General features: G+C 57.9%; 9 protein-coding genes across 11 annotated transcripts; 6 read left to right on the forward strand and 3 right to left on the reverse strand.

The window, feature by feature from the left end:
• Positions 1 to 2,217: 2,217 nt before the first annotated feature.
• LOC62_04G006215 (uncharacterized protein) lies at positions 2,218 to 3,415 on the forward strand (the record flags this gene model as incomplete). The annotated part of the gene is made up of 2 exons (XM_062772780.1): positions 2,218 to 3,146; positions 3,199 to 3,415. The coding sequence occupies 2 exons, from the start codon at positions 2,218 to 2,220 to the stop codon at positions 3,413 to 3,415; spliced, it is 1,146 nt and encodes a 381-aa protein (XP_062628764.1).
• Positions 3,416 to 3,627: 212 nt separating this feature from the next.
• Positions 3,628 to 4,814, reverse strand: GCG1. 2 transcript variants are annotated; one of them, XM_062772781.1, is made up of 7 exons: positions 4,709 to 4,814; positions 4,648 to 4,667; positions 4,466 to 4,596; positions 4,327 to 4,414; positions 4,145 to 4,273; positions 4,023 to 4,093; positions 3,628 to 3,928 (listed from the first exon to the last, which is right to left on the reverse strand). In XM_062772781.1, the coding sequence occupies exons 1-7, from the start codon at positions 4,765 to 4,767 to the stop codon at positions 3,812 to 3,814; spliced, it is 615 nt and encodes a 204-aa protein (XP_062628765.1). In that variant the 5' UTR covers positions 4,768 to 4,814; the 3' UTR covers positions 3,628 to 3,811. The 2 variants fall into 2 exon arrangements, with proteins under 2 accessions (XP_062628765.1, XP_062628766.1); XM_062772782.1 differs by having other exon boundaries at positions 4,327 to 4,596.
• Positions 4,815 to 5,171: 357 nt separating this feature from the next.
• On the reverse strand, positions 5,172 to 7,062 carry LOC62_04G006217 (uncharacterized protein; the record flags this gene model as incomplete). The annotated part of the gene is made up of 3 exons (XM_062772783.1): positions 5,172 to 6,468; positions 6,507 to 6,656; positions 6,725 to 7,062. 3 exons carry the CDS (start codon positions 7,060 to 7,062, stop codon positions 5,172 to 5,174), a joined length of 1,785 nt encoding a protein of 594 aa, XP_062628767.1.
• Positions 7,063 to 8,006: 944 nt separating this feature from the next.
• Positions 8,007 to 9,338, reverse strand: SPBC460.04c_3 (Putative alpha-ketoglutarate-dependent sulfonate dioxygenase; the record flags this gene model as incomplete). Its single annotated transcript, XM_062772785.1, has 3 exons — positions 8,007 to 8,466; positions 8,503 to 8,951; positions 9,000 to 9,338. The coding sequence occupies 3 exons, from the start codon at positions 9,336 to 9,338 to the stop codon at positions 8,007 to 8,009; spliced, it is 1,248 nt and encodes a 415-aa protein (XP_062628768.1).
• Positions 9,295 to 9,796, forward strand: LOC62_04G006218 (uncharacterized protein; the record flags this gene model as incomplete). Its single annotated transcript, XM_062772784.1, has 3 exons — positions 9,295 to 9,341; positions 9,409 to 9,696; positions 9,769 to 9,796. The coding sequence occupies 3 exons, from the start codon at positions 9,295 to 9,297 to the stop codon at positions 9,794 to 9,796; spliced, it is 363 nt and encodes a 120-aa protein (XP_062628769.1).
• A 373-nt stretch (positions 9,797 to 10,169) lies between these two features.
• Positions 10,170 to 12,206, forward strand: FEN2_3 (Pantothenate transporter FEN2; the record flags this gene model as incomplete). Of its 2 annotated transcripts, XM_062772786.1 has the most annotated exons (11): positions 10,170 to 10,394; positions 10,445 to 10,461; positions 10,521 to 10,534; positions 10,577 to 10,740; positions 10,785 to 10,834; positions 10,876 to 11,209; positions 11,252 to 11,363; positions 11,405 to 11,530; positions 11,570 to 11,685; positions 11,736 to 12,024; positions 12,061 to 12,206. In XM_062772786.1, the coding sequence occupies 11 exons, from the start codon at positions 10,170 to 10,172 to the stop codon at positions 12,204 to 12,206; spliced, it is 1,593 nt and encodes a 530-aa protein (XP_062628771.1). The 2 variants fall into 2 exon arrangements, with proteins under 2 accessions (XP_062628771.1, XP_062628770.1); XM_062772787.1 differs by having other exon boundaries at positions 10,876 to 11,363.
• A 275-nt stretch (positions 12,207 to 12,481) lies between these two features.
• LOC62_04G006221 (uncharacterized protein) lies at positions 12,482 to 13,134 on the forward strand (the record flags this gene model as incomplete). Its single annotated transcript, XM_062772788.1, has 2 exons — positions 12,482 to 12,915; positions 12,957 to 13,134. 2 exons carry the CDS (start codon positions 12,482 to 12,484, stop codon positions 13,132 to 13,134), a joined length of 612 nt encoding a protein of 203 aa, XP_062628772.1.
• A 1,114-nt stretch (positions 13,135 to 14,248) lies between these two features.
• On the forward strand, positions 14,249 to 15,373 carry LOC62_04G006222 (uncharacterized protein; the record flags this gene model as incomplete). Its single annotated transcript, XM_062772789.1, has 3 exons — positions 14,249 to 14,288; positions 14,443 to 14,573; positions 14,627 to 15,373. The coding sequence occupies 3 exons, from the start codon at positions 14,249 to 14,251 to the stop codon at positions 15,371 to 15,373; spliced, it is 918 nt and encodes a 305-aa protein (XP_062628773.1).
• Positions 15,374 to 15,953: 580 nt separating this feature from the next.
• Positions 15,954 to 17,589, forward strand: LOC62_04G006223 (uncharacterized protein; the record flags this gene model as incomplete). The annotated part of the gene is made up of 3 exons (XM_062772790.1): positions 15,954 to 16,094; positions 16,154 to 16,473; positions 16,528 to 17,589. Exons 1-3 carry the CDS (start codon positions 15,998 to 16,000, stop codon positions 17,587 to 17,589), a joined length of 1,479 nt encoding a protein of 492 aa, XP_062628774.1. The 5' UTR covers positions 15,954 to 15,997.
• Positions 17,590 to 17,600: the final 11 nt, after the last annotated feature.

Consider the following 17,600-nt stretch of genomic DNA (forward strand, 5'->3'; position numbering starts at 1 on the left):
GAGGGGAGGTCGTGAAGTGGGGAGGCATTGTCGCGCGACTGATTTTGACTTTTGCTCCACCCGGTCGCCTCCACTCGTCATCGAGCACTCTGGTTGGCTACGACCCAATGACCTCTTCACGACACAAACACGGCCGGCACACTCTCGACGGTCTCCATACTTCTCAAGACATGCATGTTTGCATCCGCGCCGTCCCAGGAGCATGGGCAGTGCACATAGCCTGGCACGAGCGACAAGAAGACCTAGTGTCTGACCTCGGTGTCGTACAACACTCGCTAGCTGGCCAACTGCTCCCCAGTAGAGCAGCCGGCAGTTGGATCCCCTAGTAGGTAGAACACGGGCACTCCCTAGAGGCGAAACCCGTGCTCTTCCAACTGAGCTAGCGAGAGTTGTTGACACCAGGGCGGGAGGTTGACTATAGCCTGAGCGACGGAATCAACGGCTCGCGTGGGCCTGGCTCTCGACCTCACGGCCAGATGGAAGCATTTCGAGCCCTGGGATGATACTGCTAATTACGTATGGTCCTGGACAGCCTGTATCGAGCTCTGGGGACGTCGAGCAGGCGAGGTTAGGCGCGGGAAGAGGTAGGCCTCCCCCCGAGCCCCGCGTCGGCTCGAGTTGGCTCGAGTTGGGCCCACGGCTGGGTCGCATCTCAGAGAATCGTTGGCTGGCAGTTTCTCTCGAGTTATAGGTGTGCTCGATGTCTTCTCGCGCTCTGGAATGTGTCGCGATGGACGGACGCTTCGAATACGCTGGTGAGTTGTTGCGTTGTTACCCTCGCTTACATTGTCCTCGGCGGCGTGTGCTGCCTTGTTGGCATCATCTACCCCGTCTCTTCAAGAGACTCCTCAACTGCGAGCATTTTGGTGAGTGGTGCTCGTGAAGCATCGGTTGGGTTATCCGGTGGGAGAGGTCAACCCTCGTCCTCGCGAGGGTGCTTCACCTTCCACTTCCACGCCCTAGAGTTGTCTACTGATCATCTCGGCTCACATCCATCCTCTCCGTCTATCCCATCATTGTTCGTACATGCTGGCGCAGGCATCTCTGACGACCCGCAGGTACGCTCTCCCATCCTCCTGTTGAGAACCTACCGGTTGCCGGGTATCTTCCGGCCAACCAGACGATGCGAGCCGAGGCTGTGATGTTTGTTTCACTTTGATACTCGCACCAATGTTGACTGCCGCCAGAGTCCCGGTCCTGGCTCGGTGAGTGCTGCCACCAAAATACCACACTAGCGTCCTGCCACTGGCATCACCCTCGGCAGATGTACAGCGGTGCTGGTGCAACCGTGCTGGCGTAATGGTGCTCGCTGTCAACCAGTGCAGACATCCCGCACCACCCCTCAATGCGTTGCACGTCTGCAACAAGCCGAGGCAACCGAGCCGCCACCGCAATACGTCACCCCCGTCGCGTCTCCAATCTAATCATTATCGTCCCTCTCAACAGACAGACGTGCCACAGCCTCAAACGCGTCATGCACACACAGCATGCTGCTGATCTGCATCGCAATGATCGACAGCTACGTCACAATGTCCAAAACGGCGCGTTCCAAGATCACTCCGGCGACGTCACGCATTAAGCATCAACAATTGCGGAGGCTGTGTCGACCTTGGCATAGCATTGTTTTGATCGGCTAGCTCGTCAAGCACGTTGCGTCGAGGCCTTGGGGCAGCCTGGGTGAGGACCAGAGTCAGAGTTGAACGCCAAGCTTATGTCACTTATTAGGGTCCATGGTACCATCCCTTATGCGGAAAGCTGGTCACGTTCCTGTGGAGTTAATGACGCCTTGGCTATTGTGCCTACAACGTGCGACGCGACTATTCGACTGTCCCTGAGGACAAACCCGATCCGCCTGCCGTTTGTTTGGCTCCTTTGCCTCCTTGCCTGCCGTCGAGGCCCCGCGCTGCGGTGCGTCCAAGCCACGAGCTGCCAAGCCTTTCGGCCCCCAGTGGCGTCGACGGCACTGCCGACATTGGCAGGCCTCAGTGTGCCGAGCAGCACCCGCCCTGTGTTTCGTCCTGCCCGCCGACTTGCTGTGCTCACCTCGGCCCACTGGTACGAAAAGAGGGTCGCGACGCGTCAATCCAGCAAGGTGAGAGATGCGTGGGCTGTGCCAAGCCGACCTCGCCGAGGCAGGCCTTAGCATCGGCCCAAGAAAAGGATAAATAACGAGCAACTGACAACACCCGCTTACCCCACACCCACAACTCACCCACCATGGCCCCCATCACCTCTATCGCCGCTACGTTCGCCCTCCTGGCCACGCTCGCCAACGCCCAGGTCAACCTCGACCCCAAGGGCCCCTCGCTCCGCTTCAACTGGACGCTCGCAGTCAACGATGTGCCGGTCGAGCTCACCCCCAGCCCGGTGAACAACGGCTGGATCCAGACGACCAACGGGCCGTTCCCGCACCAGCAAGCCGCGCCCAAGAACAACAACTACGGCGTCAACTTCAACTTCTGGGGTGAGGGCTTCGAGGTCCTCGGCAGCTCGCCCGACTACTGGAACGCGACCGACCCCGTCGGCAAGACCAAGCTGTACTCCAACAGCGACACCACCGTCACCGGAGGTCAGGACATCAACGCGCCCACCTCGCCCACAGTCATCACGTCGCACGTGAGCCCGCGCTTCCAGAAGTCCGACTACACGCTCTCTCTCGGCGAGGGGACGTGGGGCCTCGACGGCGTCGTCGTCCGTACCGGCATGCAGAGCGACGCCCACGACCTTGCCTCGGCGCGCACCTTGGTCCAGGAGTTTGTCGTCAACGGCACCGTCAACCCCTTCTTCAACACGAGCGGACGCTGGGAGGTGGACCAGGAGGCCAACGGCCTGCCCCTCCGCGCGACGTGCTTCGAGGGTGCCAAGTTCTCCTTCCCCATCCCCAACGGCGCGTCGTACGTCGTCCTCAACGGTACCCGCGACATTCAGAGCGTGGACGCCCAGATCCACATCCGCGACGCGGTTGATGGTATCACTAGGGACTACATCGACACCCTTCGCATGCGGTACCAGAACTCGACCACGGCTCTCCTGTACATGGCCCCTCTGGACCCTACCAAGAGCCTCTTCTTCGACTGGGACTGTGTCACCGGCAACACGCAGGGCACCAACAGTCTCACCAGCATCACCTTCTACGCCGCCATCACGTAGGTTCCCGCGTTGCGTCGCGTGTGCAGAGACCCGAGCTGACATCCACAGTAACGCCACTTGGGACGACAAGGTGACCACTGCCCCTGGCGCAAGCGGTTCGGCCAGCGGCAGTGCCGGCTCGCACGGCAGCGCCGCCTCGGCTTCGGGATCGGCCAAGCCCACGTCGTCCAGCAAGCCTAGCGCCGCTGGCTCCAGCATGCCCGCCAACGCAGGCCTCGCCGCTGCCCTGGTTGGTGGTGTCGCCGCCGCCGTCGCTCTTCTCTGAGAGAAGTGCTGGTTGAGTTGAGTTGATGGCCCGTCCGCTTCTTGCTGGGTCTTTGGAATCTTTGGAACAGGTGTGCGTCATACACGAAACGCATATGAATGGGTCCGAGTCTTGCCGCCTGGAAACAATCTTGCTGCTTGAAGGTCTGATCGGTTGGCATGGTGGTCGATCTACTCACGCCAGGGACAGCTCAGGAAGAGATTGAGTTACATGTCCATGGCCGGTCCGCGCAGCGCAGCTGTCCGCATGTGCCCGAGTTCAATAACAGAGTACATGCTCTAGAGGGAGGTACAATGAGCAAGCGACACATCTAGCGTGTGCTCAACTCTTCCGTGTGTCCGCGAGCTCCGTCGCGCGACCACACAAGACGGGCGGTGGTCGTTGAGCTCGGCCCTCCTATGCCTGTGCAGCAGCCTCGCGGCTCTTCACGGCGCGGTCCAGCTCGAAGAGGTACGGGTCCTTGACGTGAGGGTAGAGCTGGCGCACGGCCTCGGCAAGGCGGTACAGGTATTCCTGAACAGTCAGCTCTTGTCTTGATGGGGAGCGACCGAGCACCGTCGCCGCGTTGGCGCGCAACGTGTCCAGCACGGCACAAGCCAAGACTCACCTTGTTAGGGCCTGAAGGACCATGGCGCACGTGAATCAGATCCGCAACAACGTCGAGTGGTTCATAGCCGACTGCTCACTGTCAGCCGCTACTCATAGTCGAGCCTGGGCTTATGATCTCACCGAAGGCCTCGTTGTCCAGGTTGCCGATCCAGATCGTCGACTCGGGCACGGCAATCGCCTCGGTACCGTCCTCGGTGGTGTGATACACCGGCACATCGTGCGACGTGTAGCCGTTCTTCTCTCTGTACTCTGAGGAGAGACGTCGGCTCCAGCATCAAGAGGTCAGAAGGCATGGAACTCACCAAGGTACGCGCGCACCTCCTCCTCCTTGGCCGGGTCTATTCTGTAGGCGACTCCCCAGACAAGGTCCTCGTCGTCGGCGTGCGGATCCTGTGAAGCATTAGCACGAGTGTTCTCGGCTGGACGTGTCGCGCGACCCACTCCTTTGGCCAGGCGATGCCAGTCGGCGGCGTTGATGACGGTCACGACGCGGCCGGGGTTCTCTGGAGTACCGCGGTGGTCGTTTGACGACTGGGCAAAGCGGCGCACCACGCCCTTGACGTATCCAGGCCCTTGTACACGTCAGAAATGGCAAGCTCGGCGGCAAGTTGTTGGCGGCTTACGTTGCTCCACGGTGTGGGGGCTGGATCGGTCAGCTGGCGGCGTCGGCAGATCAACACTCACGGAGGCTTCCAAATGAGCGAGCCGTAACCAAAGACCCAGTACTCTTTGCCCACTGTCATGACTGAGGGATAAAGGCTGATGTTATAGTGAATGAGTAGAGTCGAGTTGATGAGGTCAGTGAGATGGGGTGTCGTGGTTCGTGGTGTAATGTGTCGTGATTAGCCAAGTCTCCCACGGTCGAGCCATGGTTGTCGTCGCCCCATCAGTCCCTGTGGTTCCCTTCCACGTCTAGATTGCGATAAGGACCGAAACATGCTGTTCTCTCACCTACACTCTCCCACATCCACATGCCGGCTTGTAAACACCATCAGACATGAAGTGTGAGTAGAAATTGAGTCGACTTGAGCTCCTTGTGGCTTCGCCTCGACAAACAACTTCCTACATTTCAATTACAGCATCTGAGCACCGATCAGCGATGAGGGCTCACATGTCACTTACCAAACACAAAGAACAAACCCACCCCTCAGAGGCCGTTCATAGCGGTCTCCTCCTCAGTCGCGACGCTGGTGGTTTGCGCGGAAAGGTGGGCCGCTGGTAGCGGCAGTGACGGTGCACCAGCCCGAGGCTGCGGCTTCTTGCGGAGGTTACTCGTGTTGGACGGCCGCTTCATGAACGAAGCTTCGGCCGGACGAGCCGGTGGTGCAGTCGAAGAGGGTGGCGCCGAGACACGGAGAGGTGGCATTGCCTGAGTCGGACGGCTCGGGCCAGGAGCTGGAGGTGCGAGAGAAGCCACGGCCGAGGTCCTTGACATCGACTTGCCGATGACCGGAACTGGCGGCGCGGATGGACTGGCCTCGGCAGGCCTGGTTGCTCCTAGAACTGGAACAACTGGGGGACGAGCGAGCTCGGTGCGGGTGGCTCCCGCCGGCGCCGGGGCAGGCGGAACCTGGGCGACAACGGGCGGCGCGGCGGTTCGAGCGAGCGCGACGATGGGCAGCTCGACATTTGCGGCGAGCACGACGACGGGCGGCTCGACGGCTGAGCCGAGCAAGACGACTGGCGGCTCGACGGCTGGGCCGAGCACGACGACGGACGGCTCGACGGCTGGGCCGAGCAAGACGACGGGCGGCTCGACGGCTGGGCCGAGCAAGACGACAGGCTGGTCGAGCGGGGGTTGGTACCCGAGGACGGCGGCAAGGCCCTGGGGCGAGAGGCTCTCGTAATGCCCGTCGAGCGTGTCGATGTCGTTGGCAAAAGACACCCCAGTTGACGCGTCCTCGGTTGCCGCTGAGCCCATCGCAGGTGCCGAGGCGGACGTACTCGCACAGTGGGCGGCGTGGCTGACTGGCGGCGGAAGGTCAGGTGCGAGCATGGGTGCCGGGACCAAGGGCACAGCCGGCGGCGGCGAGGTCGAGAGCGACAAGCTGATGTTGGGCGCGGCGGCCAGGGGGATGTCGGGCGGCCAAAACTGAACGGTCGGCGAGGCGAACATGGGCGGTGGAGCAAGTTGGCTGGGCATGCTTGACTTGGGCGCAGCGTAGACCGGCGGAGCGGCGGGCGAGGACTCGACGGGCATGGGTGTGGATGATGCGCACGCCGGCATGACGGGCTCTTCGGCGCCCACGTGTGGGTCGACAGCGATCGGCGCGGACGTGGTGCTCGTGCTCGGCCCGTCGTGGGCATCGTCGTCCATGTCGACTCCATCTTCCTCGTCGTCCACGTCCATGTCGTCGTCGTCCTCGCTCATGATCATGTCCTCGGCAAACGAGAGCGCCGACATCGGTCCCAGCACCTCCTCGACATAGGTCGCCCACCCGGCCCTTGGCGTCAGTTTGTTGTGTGAACCTAACCTACTCACTCGCATGCCTCGGCCTGTTGCTTGTCGGACGCGTACTCCTTGCTGTCATCACGCATGAACCTCTGGGACCATTCGACGTACATCGCCTCGCCAGGACGAAGCATCAGGCCATCCAACCGGTCAAACGCTTTCTCAGCATCATCTTGGTTTCTAGTATGATTAACAACAGAAACTTCAAGGAGTGTCGCTTGTGTGGGATAGCATTGTGCGGCACTCACGTCATGGACAACCTTGCGAACTGGGAACCGTGCGAGGGCTTGCCGAGCAGTTTGACGCGGCAGGGCCCGCACCCGACACCCTTGAGCAGCTTGTCGAGTGCCTTGTGTAGGGCTCGTTCGCCCCTCCGTTTGGGCCACCAGCCGATGCAGCGGAGAAACAGCTCCGCAAAGAAGAGAGGACGAGGACCGCGCTCGCCGCGCTGCGCGCGCAACCGTTTCGTCAGTAGACGGAGCCGGGCAGCACCAGCTGCTTTCTTCGCCTCCGCTCGCCGTGCCCTCGCAGCGGCAAGCTCTCTATGCTCCTGTGATGGGGGCCGATCCTTGGGCTTGGAAGACATGGGACGTGGTGGGGGAGCGCGTGGGTGACAAGTGGGGGACAAGTATTGGGTAGTTGGTGGAGTGTTTATTAGGACGAGCTGAACCTGAGAATGACACTCTTACACTGAACACACACCCCACATACACGCACACCTATCCACACACAACATGCACACTGGCGTCCGCCCTGTCCACCCACCGCCGCGCCTGCACTGCCCCAATGCCACCACCACTCAGAAATAAACCATACGCGCTAACGAGGGCGCAAAACCCAGAGTCCTGCCAGGCTTCTGACACACAACTGGAACCATGCTGCCTCTACTCAAATGCAAATGTGAGAGAACAGATGCAACGGCACAAGCAGACGACTTGGCTACATCTACCGGGTTAGTGACTCGCATCTCTCGTCTTCCATCCGCAGGCTGTCTCTGTGACATGGAGACAGGTGCCTTAGCTGTGTCACCACTGCATTCGCACGTCTGAACCCTTAGCACCTCTCCACTTGCCGTCGAGCTGCATCTGCACATGCATAGGGTACCGGGGCGCGCCGGGCAGATGCACTGTCAAGCTGCCATCGGGTGAGGCAGCTTTGGTTCCGGCAGTCAGGTTAAGACGGCTCCCAAAATCCAGAAGTATAAGTGAGGTCCCATGGCGTAGTCCGTCGGGCTAGTGTGGTTCTCGGGGTAACAGCCGAGGTCCAGTGTTCGATTCCCTCGGGGGTCGTTCACAGCACTGCCATCCTGAAGTCAGCATGAGACGCGCTGTGGCTGCTCACTTATTGCCAGTCTCTCCATTCGTTTGACCCCCTCGACGGACGTTCAGACTGCATGCTTACGAAATGATGCAATCGTATCTACCCGGTCACTGACTGCATTCCACCCGAACCACCACCACCACAACTCCCATTGTCCCAACTTCCACCACTGCATTGACACTTTCTTGGCTTTCCTCTATCCTTGCCGCTCTACTGAAGTCCAAGCTGCGAAAACCTGAAGTTGTCGTAGTCTGGGCCATTCCACTCCTCGAGACTCAACGACTCGGCACGCCCCTTCGAGTTGGGATCGAAGAACGGCTTCTCTCCCAAGCTCGAGACGCGAGTGCCATGGCGGTCACCCACCCAGTCAAAGCTGACAGTGTGGTTGACAACGCGGTTGTCCCAGACTGCGCTCGTACCAGGTGTCCAGCGCCAGCGAACCTGGATGTCGGTGCTACGCTCAAACACGTCGTTCAGATAGTCGAGGATAATCGTTGCCTCGGGACCGTCCAGGCCCTCGATACCAACGGTCCACCATCGGTTGACGAACAACGACTTCCAGCCGGTCACCGGGTGAGTACGGACCAGAGGGTGCTTGCGGAGGATTGGCTTGGGGGCTGCGTTCGGCTTCGACGGGTCGGGATAGACGTTCGCCGAACGGTAGATACCACTTGGCGTCAGGCTCACACATTTGGCGCAGACTCACTTGAGACCCTCGATGAGCTTCTTGAATGTCGGTGAGAGCTTGTCATACGCGGCGTAACCGCTCGCCCACAGGGTGTCACCTCCAGTGACAGGCACCGAGTCTTGGTAAAGGTGAGTGTATCCCGGCGGGAACTCCTCGTGGGAGAGGTCGGAGTGCCAGCCATAATGACCACCACCGTATGGGAGACGGTGAGAACGGGTGCTTGGGCCCCAGTTCTTCGGTCGTCCTTCTTCCCAGATGAGAAGGACACCAGGCTGCCCGGGAACCTGGGGTGCCTGGGGGTGAACCTCAACGCGACCTTGGCCCCAGTACAGCCCAAGCTCCTTCTGAGCCTGCGGCGAGAGGTCCTGGTCGCGGAAGAAGACGACACCACGCTCAGCGGCAAGCAGGGCGAGCTCATCCTTCTGCTGATCCGTGAGAGAATCAAGCTGAATTCCAGAGATCTCGGTCTACAATTCCCGGTCAACATTGCCACCTTACCGCTGTCCGCAACTCACGCCGATGTGCTGGGTCAAGTGGTCAACTTTCGTGGCTGCCGACAAGAGCGCCTTCTTCTCCGGGTCGGCACGAGACGCGGGGTCCACATACGCGACATCACGGGAGCCTTCATCGGCACGGGCGGCTTGATTGCGGTCGACTCCGCCACCCAATGCAGCCTTGGGGACGTAGGGGTAGCCCTCCGACAAGTCGATGCCGGCCTTCTTGTATCGACGAAGGGTGCCGTCAGGAGGAAGCGGAAAGTCGCCTTTGTGCTGCAGGGTGGCGGCGCGGACAGCCTCCTTGAGATCAGCAATGTCGGCGTCAGACACGGTTTCTGAAGTTGCAATGGGAGCCATCCTGTGAGTTCTTGGTCTGATCTGTGTTCTTCGGCTGACGGGTTCTTAAAAGAGCTGTGGCGCCAAGCAGAAGGTCGTCGTCCTCGCGGCGGTCAAAGCCGTCCCGGTGCCGTCATCGGCATGCACAATGTCGCAATCTCACCAACACAGGCGTCTTGGTATATGGTACACCCTGTGAAAACAACTACTTAGCCCGCGCGGCAACAGTGTCGGGGTCATCGGCTACAATAACCCAGGGTCAATTCGCCATGGCCGACGGCCACGACGTCGTCCCTGGCCGGCAGGAAGCCGAACCACAATCTTATTTGCCATGCAATGCCCGCATCAATAACTCTTCTGGATCTCCAGTGCATCCATGGTGAGAGCCAGAGTGCATACGGTGGTGGATATGATTGCGTGATTTGTCCCAAAACTGACAAAGCGGTCACAGCTATCACTTCACACGGCCGGGCCCCTGAGGATGACCTCTCGCCGTGACATCCGTCGCCGACGGCAACTGAAGCTGAAGAGATCTCGGGACGTTTGGTATCAGTGGAAGAATATTCTTCTCGATCACATCACCTTGCTGATGTGCAATCAAGAGACAGTCGCCATCACCCTCTAGCGGGAGCCCGCAGAGGTGGCAGCGCTGACTGGAGGGTTCAGACTGATTGTGCCACACTACCTCATCATTGCGAGAGCTGACGACAGATTGTTGACGGCAAGAATAATGATTGGCAGCCAAAATCACAAACGGTTGATCACTGCAGTGTTGGTTCGCTGATAAGAAGACAATTATGGTCACGGCTTGCTCGACAGCGCCACTCGACACCAACTTTGGACTTGGACACCATGGCCGCAGTACCGTCTCTCAAGTACGACAACCGAGAAGGCAACCGAGAAGGGCTGCCCTCGGATCGACCTCTCGGAGAGATTGAGGCACGCGAAAAGCAACACGAAATTCACAACACCGTGACGGCCACCTGGAAGGGGCGGATTTGGGATACATTTGACCTTCCGAAAGACCAGCGGATCCTCCTGTTCAAGGTGGACGGACTCCTCCTCACGTTTGCCGCTGTAGGTCATCCCTGCCATCAACATATTCTTCTAGCTGACACCTATTTCAGCTTGGATACTTCCTGAAGTAAGTTGCCTCCATCCACGACCGAATTGCATCGAGGATCCTAACATCAACCCTCACAGGAATCTCGACCAGCGTGAGTCACTCGCATGTTCGGGACGAGGATAACACCTACCAGTCAATGTCACGAACGCCTTTCTCAGTGGCATGAAAGAAGACATCCACCTGTTTGGCAATGAGCTCATCACTTCCAACACCATGTACACTGTCGGCTACGTGATCGGTCAAGTGCCATCCAACCTACTTCTTACCCGTGTGTCGCCGCGATGGGTTATCCCGACTGTGAGTGGCCAAGGAATTGCCAGTTGATGTGACTGACCGAGTAGCTTGAGCTTGGATGGGGCATTGCAACTCTTGCTTCCTACCGCATCAACGAGTACGCCTGAAGAGAGTTGCACCCGCCTACTAACACACCAGCTATCGAGGGCTTTATGCTGTGCGCTTCTTTGTCGGTCTGTTCGAGTCTGGGTTCTACCCAGGCATCCAGTATCTACTCGGAGGGTGGTACACGCCGCGCGAGCTCGGAAAGCGAGTGGCAATTTTCTGGCTCTCCGGATCCCTGGGTGGGATGTTCAGCGGTATCCTACAGGCAGCCGCCAGTCGAAACCTCGACGGCGTCCATGGCCTTGAGGGTTGGCGTTGGATGTTCATCATCGATGCCATTATCACGATCCCGATCGCCATATTTGGCTTTGTGTTTCTCCCTGGGCTTCCCCTTCAAGACAAGAAGTCGTGGTGGCTTTCTGACGAAGTACGTGGACAGTTACGAGTGAGCCTTCCTGACGCTCTACAGGAGTATACCCTGGCCCAGAATCGACTCAAGGACATTGGCCGAGCTGGAAGGACTCCTTGGACAAAGAAGAAGATTGTCAACCTGCTGTCCACTTGGCACATTTATGTCCTGCGTGAGTGTTCCGTGGCGATTAGGACACTTACGATCAATCAGCCTTACTCTACGTCTTCTGGAACAACTCATACCCTCAGCCGGTGATGGGTTTCTATCTCAAGAGCTTCAATGCCAAACCCGCGCCTGTGCCCGGTCGCCACTACTCTGTCTCGCAGATCAACCAGTGTGAGTACAGTGTGCTCTGGGGGAAATCTGACCTGTCAGTGCCTCTTCCTCAATCAGCGATCTTCGTGGTAATTGGATTCATCTTCGCTTGGTTGTCTGATGGACCGTTCCGGGGACGTCGCTGGCCTTTCATCTACGCAGGCTGCCTGCTCAGTGTGAGTGTGTCACACACAGTCAACTGAGTCTTGAGCACTGACCTGCGTAGCTGTGTATTGCGATCCCACTAAAGGTCATCCCGTTGTATGGCAACATCGATGCCCACTTCGCCCTGTACTGGTTGAACTACCTCGGGATGGGTGCAGGTGGCCTGATCGTCACTTGGGTCGGTGAAATTGCCTCGGGAGACTCGGAGAAGCGATCGATTCTCGTCGCCCTTTGTAATGACCTCGCCTTCGTGGTTCAAGCTGTTGGACCGTTGTTCTACTGGAAGACGACGGATATGCCTGCCGCGCGAAAAGGATGGACGGCGGTTGTCATCTACACATGCCTACTCAGTGAGTTTTGTCCTGCGGTAAGGCGCTAATGTCCAGTGTTCTGGACGACGCTTGTGCTCGTGCTTTTAGAGTGGGACAGACGCAAAGCTGCGGCCAAAGCTGGGGATGAGTCGCCTTCACAGGTCGCTCGCCCGTCGCCTACTGAGTCCAAGGAGTCGCTCGAGGGAGACAAGGCAGTTTAAGTATTCTCTTCGATGTTATCTTGCTACCTATGATTAGTGAGCGCTGCAGGAATTGCAGATAGGCTGTCGCCTGGGCAATGACGTACAATGGATGCTACAGTTTCCGCAGCGCGCGCTACTTCTTTTCTTGTCGGCTCGCTGACGATTTGCCACCGCCGCCGAGCCGCAGAGATTGGTGTGTGTGTGTCCCGCCGCCCATCCTGCCGGCGTTTTGTGCACATTGCTTCCAACACAACTTATTCTCTTGTTCGTCTGCACCCAACCACACATCAATCATGCCGGCCATCCGCACCCACCAGTCGTCTGTCCACCAGAACGAGGGCTCACATGTCGAGCAGTCGTCCAACGCCCCCATGGACCTCGACTCGAACGACTCGCCCGTCGACGCCGTGAGCGTCACCGCTCCCACCGCCGGCGCAACAGACGCGTCCACTACCGTGTGGATCTGCTTCTCCCAGCTGAGCAGGTCGATCAAGGGCTTCACCCACTTCAAGCAGCTCCTGCACAGCCGTATCCGTGTCCCGATCCTCAACATCGTCAAATGGTACCGGACGCTCGCCTACGTCCAATTCCAGTACGCGGTGACACACTCCAAGGCTCATCCCATTAGCATCCAGCACGCCAAAAATGTCGTCGAGCTCATGGATGGGACCACGCTACACGGTCCGAATCCCATTCGCGTGCAGTGGCAGTGTACCGAGGGCGAGCGGTGAGTATATCGTTGAGCTTTGGTTGACTGACGTTCTCCAGCGTTGCAGCTGGTGGGCTGGCGATTCCCCAGAGGTTCCCACCCGGCATCTCGTACCAACAAGGCGATCGTCGCTGGACCCGTACCCAGCCGCCGCGCTCGTTCTACGATCTCGCGAGCCAGGAGCCGGTCGAGGCCACAGAGGAGGACCAGGAAGAGCTGTCACTCAACGGCTTGTAAACATGTTGCGCCAACCAGGTATCGTGATATGCATTGTATTCTAGCAACAATGTTACGTATAATCCTATGATCTAAGAGCCATCAGGAAGAATGGTTGGTAGGTGGGTCGCTCTGCTGCACGATTGCACTGAGCGGATGTCCCATCCCAGCATGAGATGGAGATGGATTGACTCAAGACCACCTGTTTAGGGTCAAGAAGGACATACGGAGCGGCCACAGCAATAGGAGCATCTCCTCTAGCAGCTTGCAAGCGAGGATGGAGTGACTCGGATGTATGAATTATCATATTGGGTGCATGCACAATGCATCCTTGGATGGTTGCGAGCCGGCGGTGATGGTGGTGGTGTGTTGTGCAAAAAGGCAATAAGATGAGTGGGTGAGGACCATTCGCTGAGGTGTTAAGCTTTGTAATATTTGCACCGACCTTGCGCCCGACTCCTCTCGGAATCGAACGCTGGATCTTGGTTTTCAAGCAAGATCCAGGCCGGTGATGACCCTTAACACCTCAACGAGACGTCCTCGTACAGATGATCGAATTGGGCTTAAGAGCCGTCCGGCCCACACGCGGTCACGCGGTGTCGTTTCCCACGTGTCATAAATGCGTCTCATATCACTCTCCTCTCAACCTGCACTTCCACGGCTCAGCCAGAGAGAGTCAGATAGGCATGCAGAGGCTCTGAGGTTGTAGCATTGCGCATGCCGAGCCATGTAGCGCCGGGCAGACTCGGTGGTCGATGCCTTTGGCCCCTCTCACCTTGCATCTTTCTGCACTGTGAACCACGGGGTGTACGACTATCCTTGAAATATGCACATGTTGCAGGAGACGTACGCAGAGATGTTGGTGGGTCCCAATATCATGCTTGGAGACCTTGGAACTCCAATACTTGGTGCGGCGCGTCGCGTGTGGTGGTTGTCTGTCGCGTCGCGTCTCGTGTGGCCCTGCACGGAACCAAAATGGCGTCGTTGCCACCCGCCGCCACACACGGCGCGGGTGCGGACGATCAGTTTGGATGGTTGTTCTTCTACAAACACACAGTTCCCAGTTCCCTAAACCATATTCTGTCTTGTTGATGCCCAGACACCAACACCTGCACCGGCATCGCCTCCAAACGGAATGTCTCGCTCCACACGTACATCAACCCAACCAGAGCCTTGTGAGTCCCGTGGTAACGAGGGCTGATACTGACGCTGTAGCGTACCCTTTGTCCTTGCGCGCCGATGAGGAAGGGGATTACGGGATGTGGCTTCCGTCATGGACCGGTCCCACTACCGCTCCATCTGCAGGGCTTGCTCCGCTTCAACGCGCAGTGCAGCTGCTCAAGATTGACGGCACCCTCCGAAACTCCAACATCCCAGAAGACCAGTTCCACGCCAGCGGCCACTACAACGTTGACTGGGATGATGATGAGGCGAGCTTCATCCTCGATATGCCATTGTCAGTGAGTATTTATATCCGGAAGAGCGGATGCCACTTGGCTGACCATTATTCAAGGACACAGAGGCGCGCAAAATGATCATGGCTTCCTCCAAGACCACAATCCACTCACTCATGGTTTACAGCACCTCGCCCTCCCTCGACCTCGTCAAGATGCTCCTGCGCCCAGGAGGCCTCAGTCCTACTGTGGACTACCTAGATATTAGGGCACCGATCGCCAGGCAAGATGTCAAGGTCATCATCGACTTTATCAAGAGCTCGACCTCGAAGGTATCTGAGCTCATGATCAATCCCAAGCGCTTTCCTCCCAACAGCCCACAATACCTGGATTACCCCCACTGGTATGACCTGTCGGAAGAGGACCGCGTCGAAATTGCATCGGCACTTGAACTGCACAACTGCACTCTCAACAAATTGGAGCTTCAAGGACCTGAGATCACAGAGGAAGAACTGGAGGAGGAGGAGAATCGCTTCTCAAACACCTTGGTCACCCACAATACACGTGGCTGGTTGTACCGCAACGAGATGATCCTCCAGCCCTGCATTCGGTCTGCGGTGTGTCTCGCCCTTCCAGTTGCACGAATCCTCCTTCGTGGGCGTCCGAAAGACAACCGACCAGTTCTACCCCGCGAGATCATGGAACACATCATCAAGTTCGCGACTCAAGACGAGTGCGCCCTTACCACGGCTCAGTTTGTCACACTGTTTTCCCATGCAGCCAGCTCAGAGCGCCTTATCGAGCATTGCTCTCGTGAATTCAGCTTCAAATCGCCCGATAAGGACGTGTGGAGAGAGTATACATGAAGTTTTGGATTGATACGACCTTTTCATGGATCGGCCCACCTCCTCTCGTTGATCTTCAAGACCGGCAGCATTCTCGATTTGTTCATCTCCCATTGCAGAGCTTGATACAGTCAAACGAGGCCGAGCAAGATGGCGAGACTAGCAAGCTTGCGGGAGGCGACAGTGAAGAGGAGGACGGGGGAGAGCATGATGAGGCTGGTAGTGTGGAGAGCGAGGACGGAAATGAGAGCCAGCGCCCGGCCATGACGGATCGGGACTGGGAGGTGATCGCATCATTGCGGCCCATGGAGGAAGACGACAACTCGATGGTCGACAGCGACGGAGATGTCATTATGTAGCTCCTACTGTATACATACATATGCATGACACCACGACTTCAAACGAGTCGCTTGCACGATGCCATAGTAGCGGTCAAGCTGCATTGTATGTTAGGTAGTCTGCGCTTCCAGTCGGATGACATGATGCACTTGGATTACTCGAGCGGAGCCAAACACACCAGCACCGCATTTGTTTGTTGAGGTGTCAGTTGTTGCATTCCCTACCACGCTCCAACTGTCCTTATTCAACACTTTGCAACATTTTCCATTCCACTCTAAACTCTGTCGCCTCTCTCAGTGATTCAACATGTCGAATACTAAGATCACCACCTCGATCGAGAACAAGGACGCAAGCATGGGCACGAGCATGGCCCAGAGCGCGAGCGGTACCACCCCTCGGCCAGGTGAGTAGTGTTTCGAGCAACCGCACCGCCCCATCGGTTGTACAATGCTCATCAATCAGTCTACGACTTCTATCTCGAAGCCATGTTGCCCCAGAAGTTTCCTCCGTGGACCGACGATGATCTCAACCCCCCTGGTATTGCTCCGCTCTTGCGCGCCGTGGATTCGTTGGGAGACGAGCCCGAAGACAGCGACGACGACGAGTCGACGAGCGCAGACGAGTCGTCTGGCAGTGAAGACGGGTCTTCGGGGGATGACGATAGTCCACAAGACAGCGGAAACCAGCTCTCGAGCGAGGCTGCAGCTTGGCGGGAGCTGTACAACGTCCCACGCACCTATCCGAAAGCTGAAATCGACCTGTTCCTGAGGCGAAGGCTGAGTGTGAGTCACGAGCGAGTGTTCTGTGTTCGTCCTGAGCTGACTAGATACCCTCAGGATGCGGACGCTGAGGTCATTCTGAAGGCTTCAATGGAAAGCTCCCTCTACCACCTTTATCTCAGGACGAACTCTCCAACGCTCAAGTTGTTTGACGCCATCATGGCGGCACCTGAGGGTGCCGGGCGGTGCCTCGCCGACCTTAGGATTGATGCCCCGTTTCGCAAAGAGGACGTCAACACCTTGATTGCTTTCCTCAAACGTCCGGAGTCATGTGGCTTGCGTGACCTATACATTAACCCAAAAGAAGAGGCCCCGTTTTACCACGAAGACGACTCCGATGGATCGACCTTCGAAATCGAAGATCAATACAACTTCTCGGATTCGGAGCAATCAGCCATTAACCAAGTGCTCAAGATGAGACGCGTAAAATTCGCATTCTCGGACATGTGGGATTGGTCAGGCCTTATTGGCTATGACTTTGATGACATCTTTGTCATGCAAGCCGCGAAACGAGCTCTACCAGTTGCCCGAATCCTCTTCCGTGCAAGGCCCGCTCCTCCGAAGAAACGTGCGAATGGCGAGGCCCACATTCTCCGCCTGCCCAACGAGCTTCTCGCCCACATTGTTTGGTTCGTTCCTCAAGATAACGAGCCGACTATAACTAGGTCCCCCCTCACCTATGGCGACCTCATGCGTCTGTGCAGGCAGGCCGCCCACCCAGAACATCTCAAGACCCTGTGCGAGGGCCTTGCCCAGTATATCCGCACCCGCCCACCTTCCGACGACACGCCATACCGAAAGCGCTGGCAGGAGTGCATCGACATGTGGCTGGAAGCCGGGCAGTTCTTGTACGACCTATCGACCCCGAGGCTGTACGATTATTTCAAGGGGCTGAGGGCTAAGGAGAACGAAGCCAACGAGGTCAGCAGGGCCACCGAGGCCACCGAGGCCAACGAGGCCACCAATGCCTACGAGGCCACCAATGCCTACGAGGCCACCAATGCCTACGAGGTGAACGAGGCCAACGAGGCGAGCGCGGCCAACGTGGGCAATGTGGCCAGGGTCAGGGGAGATACAGAGGTGACGGGTGCAGGGCATTCAGAGCTCAACGGTCCATGACAGCAGTATTC

This window comes from Vanrija pseudolonga, chromosome 4, assembly GCF_020906515.1.
Source record: "Vanrija pseudolonga chromosome 4, complete sequence".
Lineage (NCBI taxonomy): Eukaryota > Fungi > Basidiomycota > Tremellomycetes > Trichosporonales > Trichosporonaceae > Vanrija > Vanrija pseudolonga.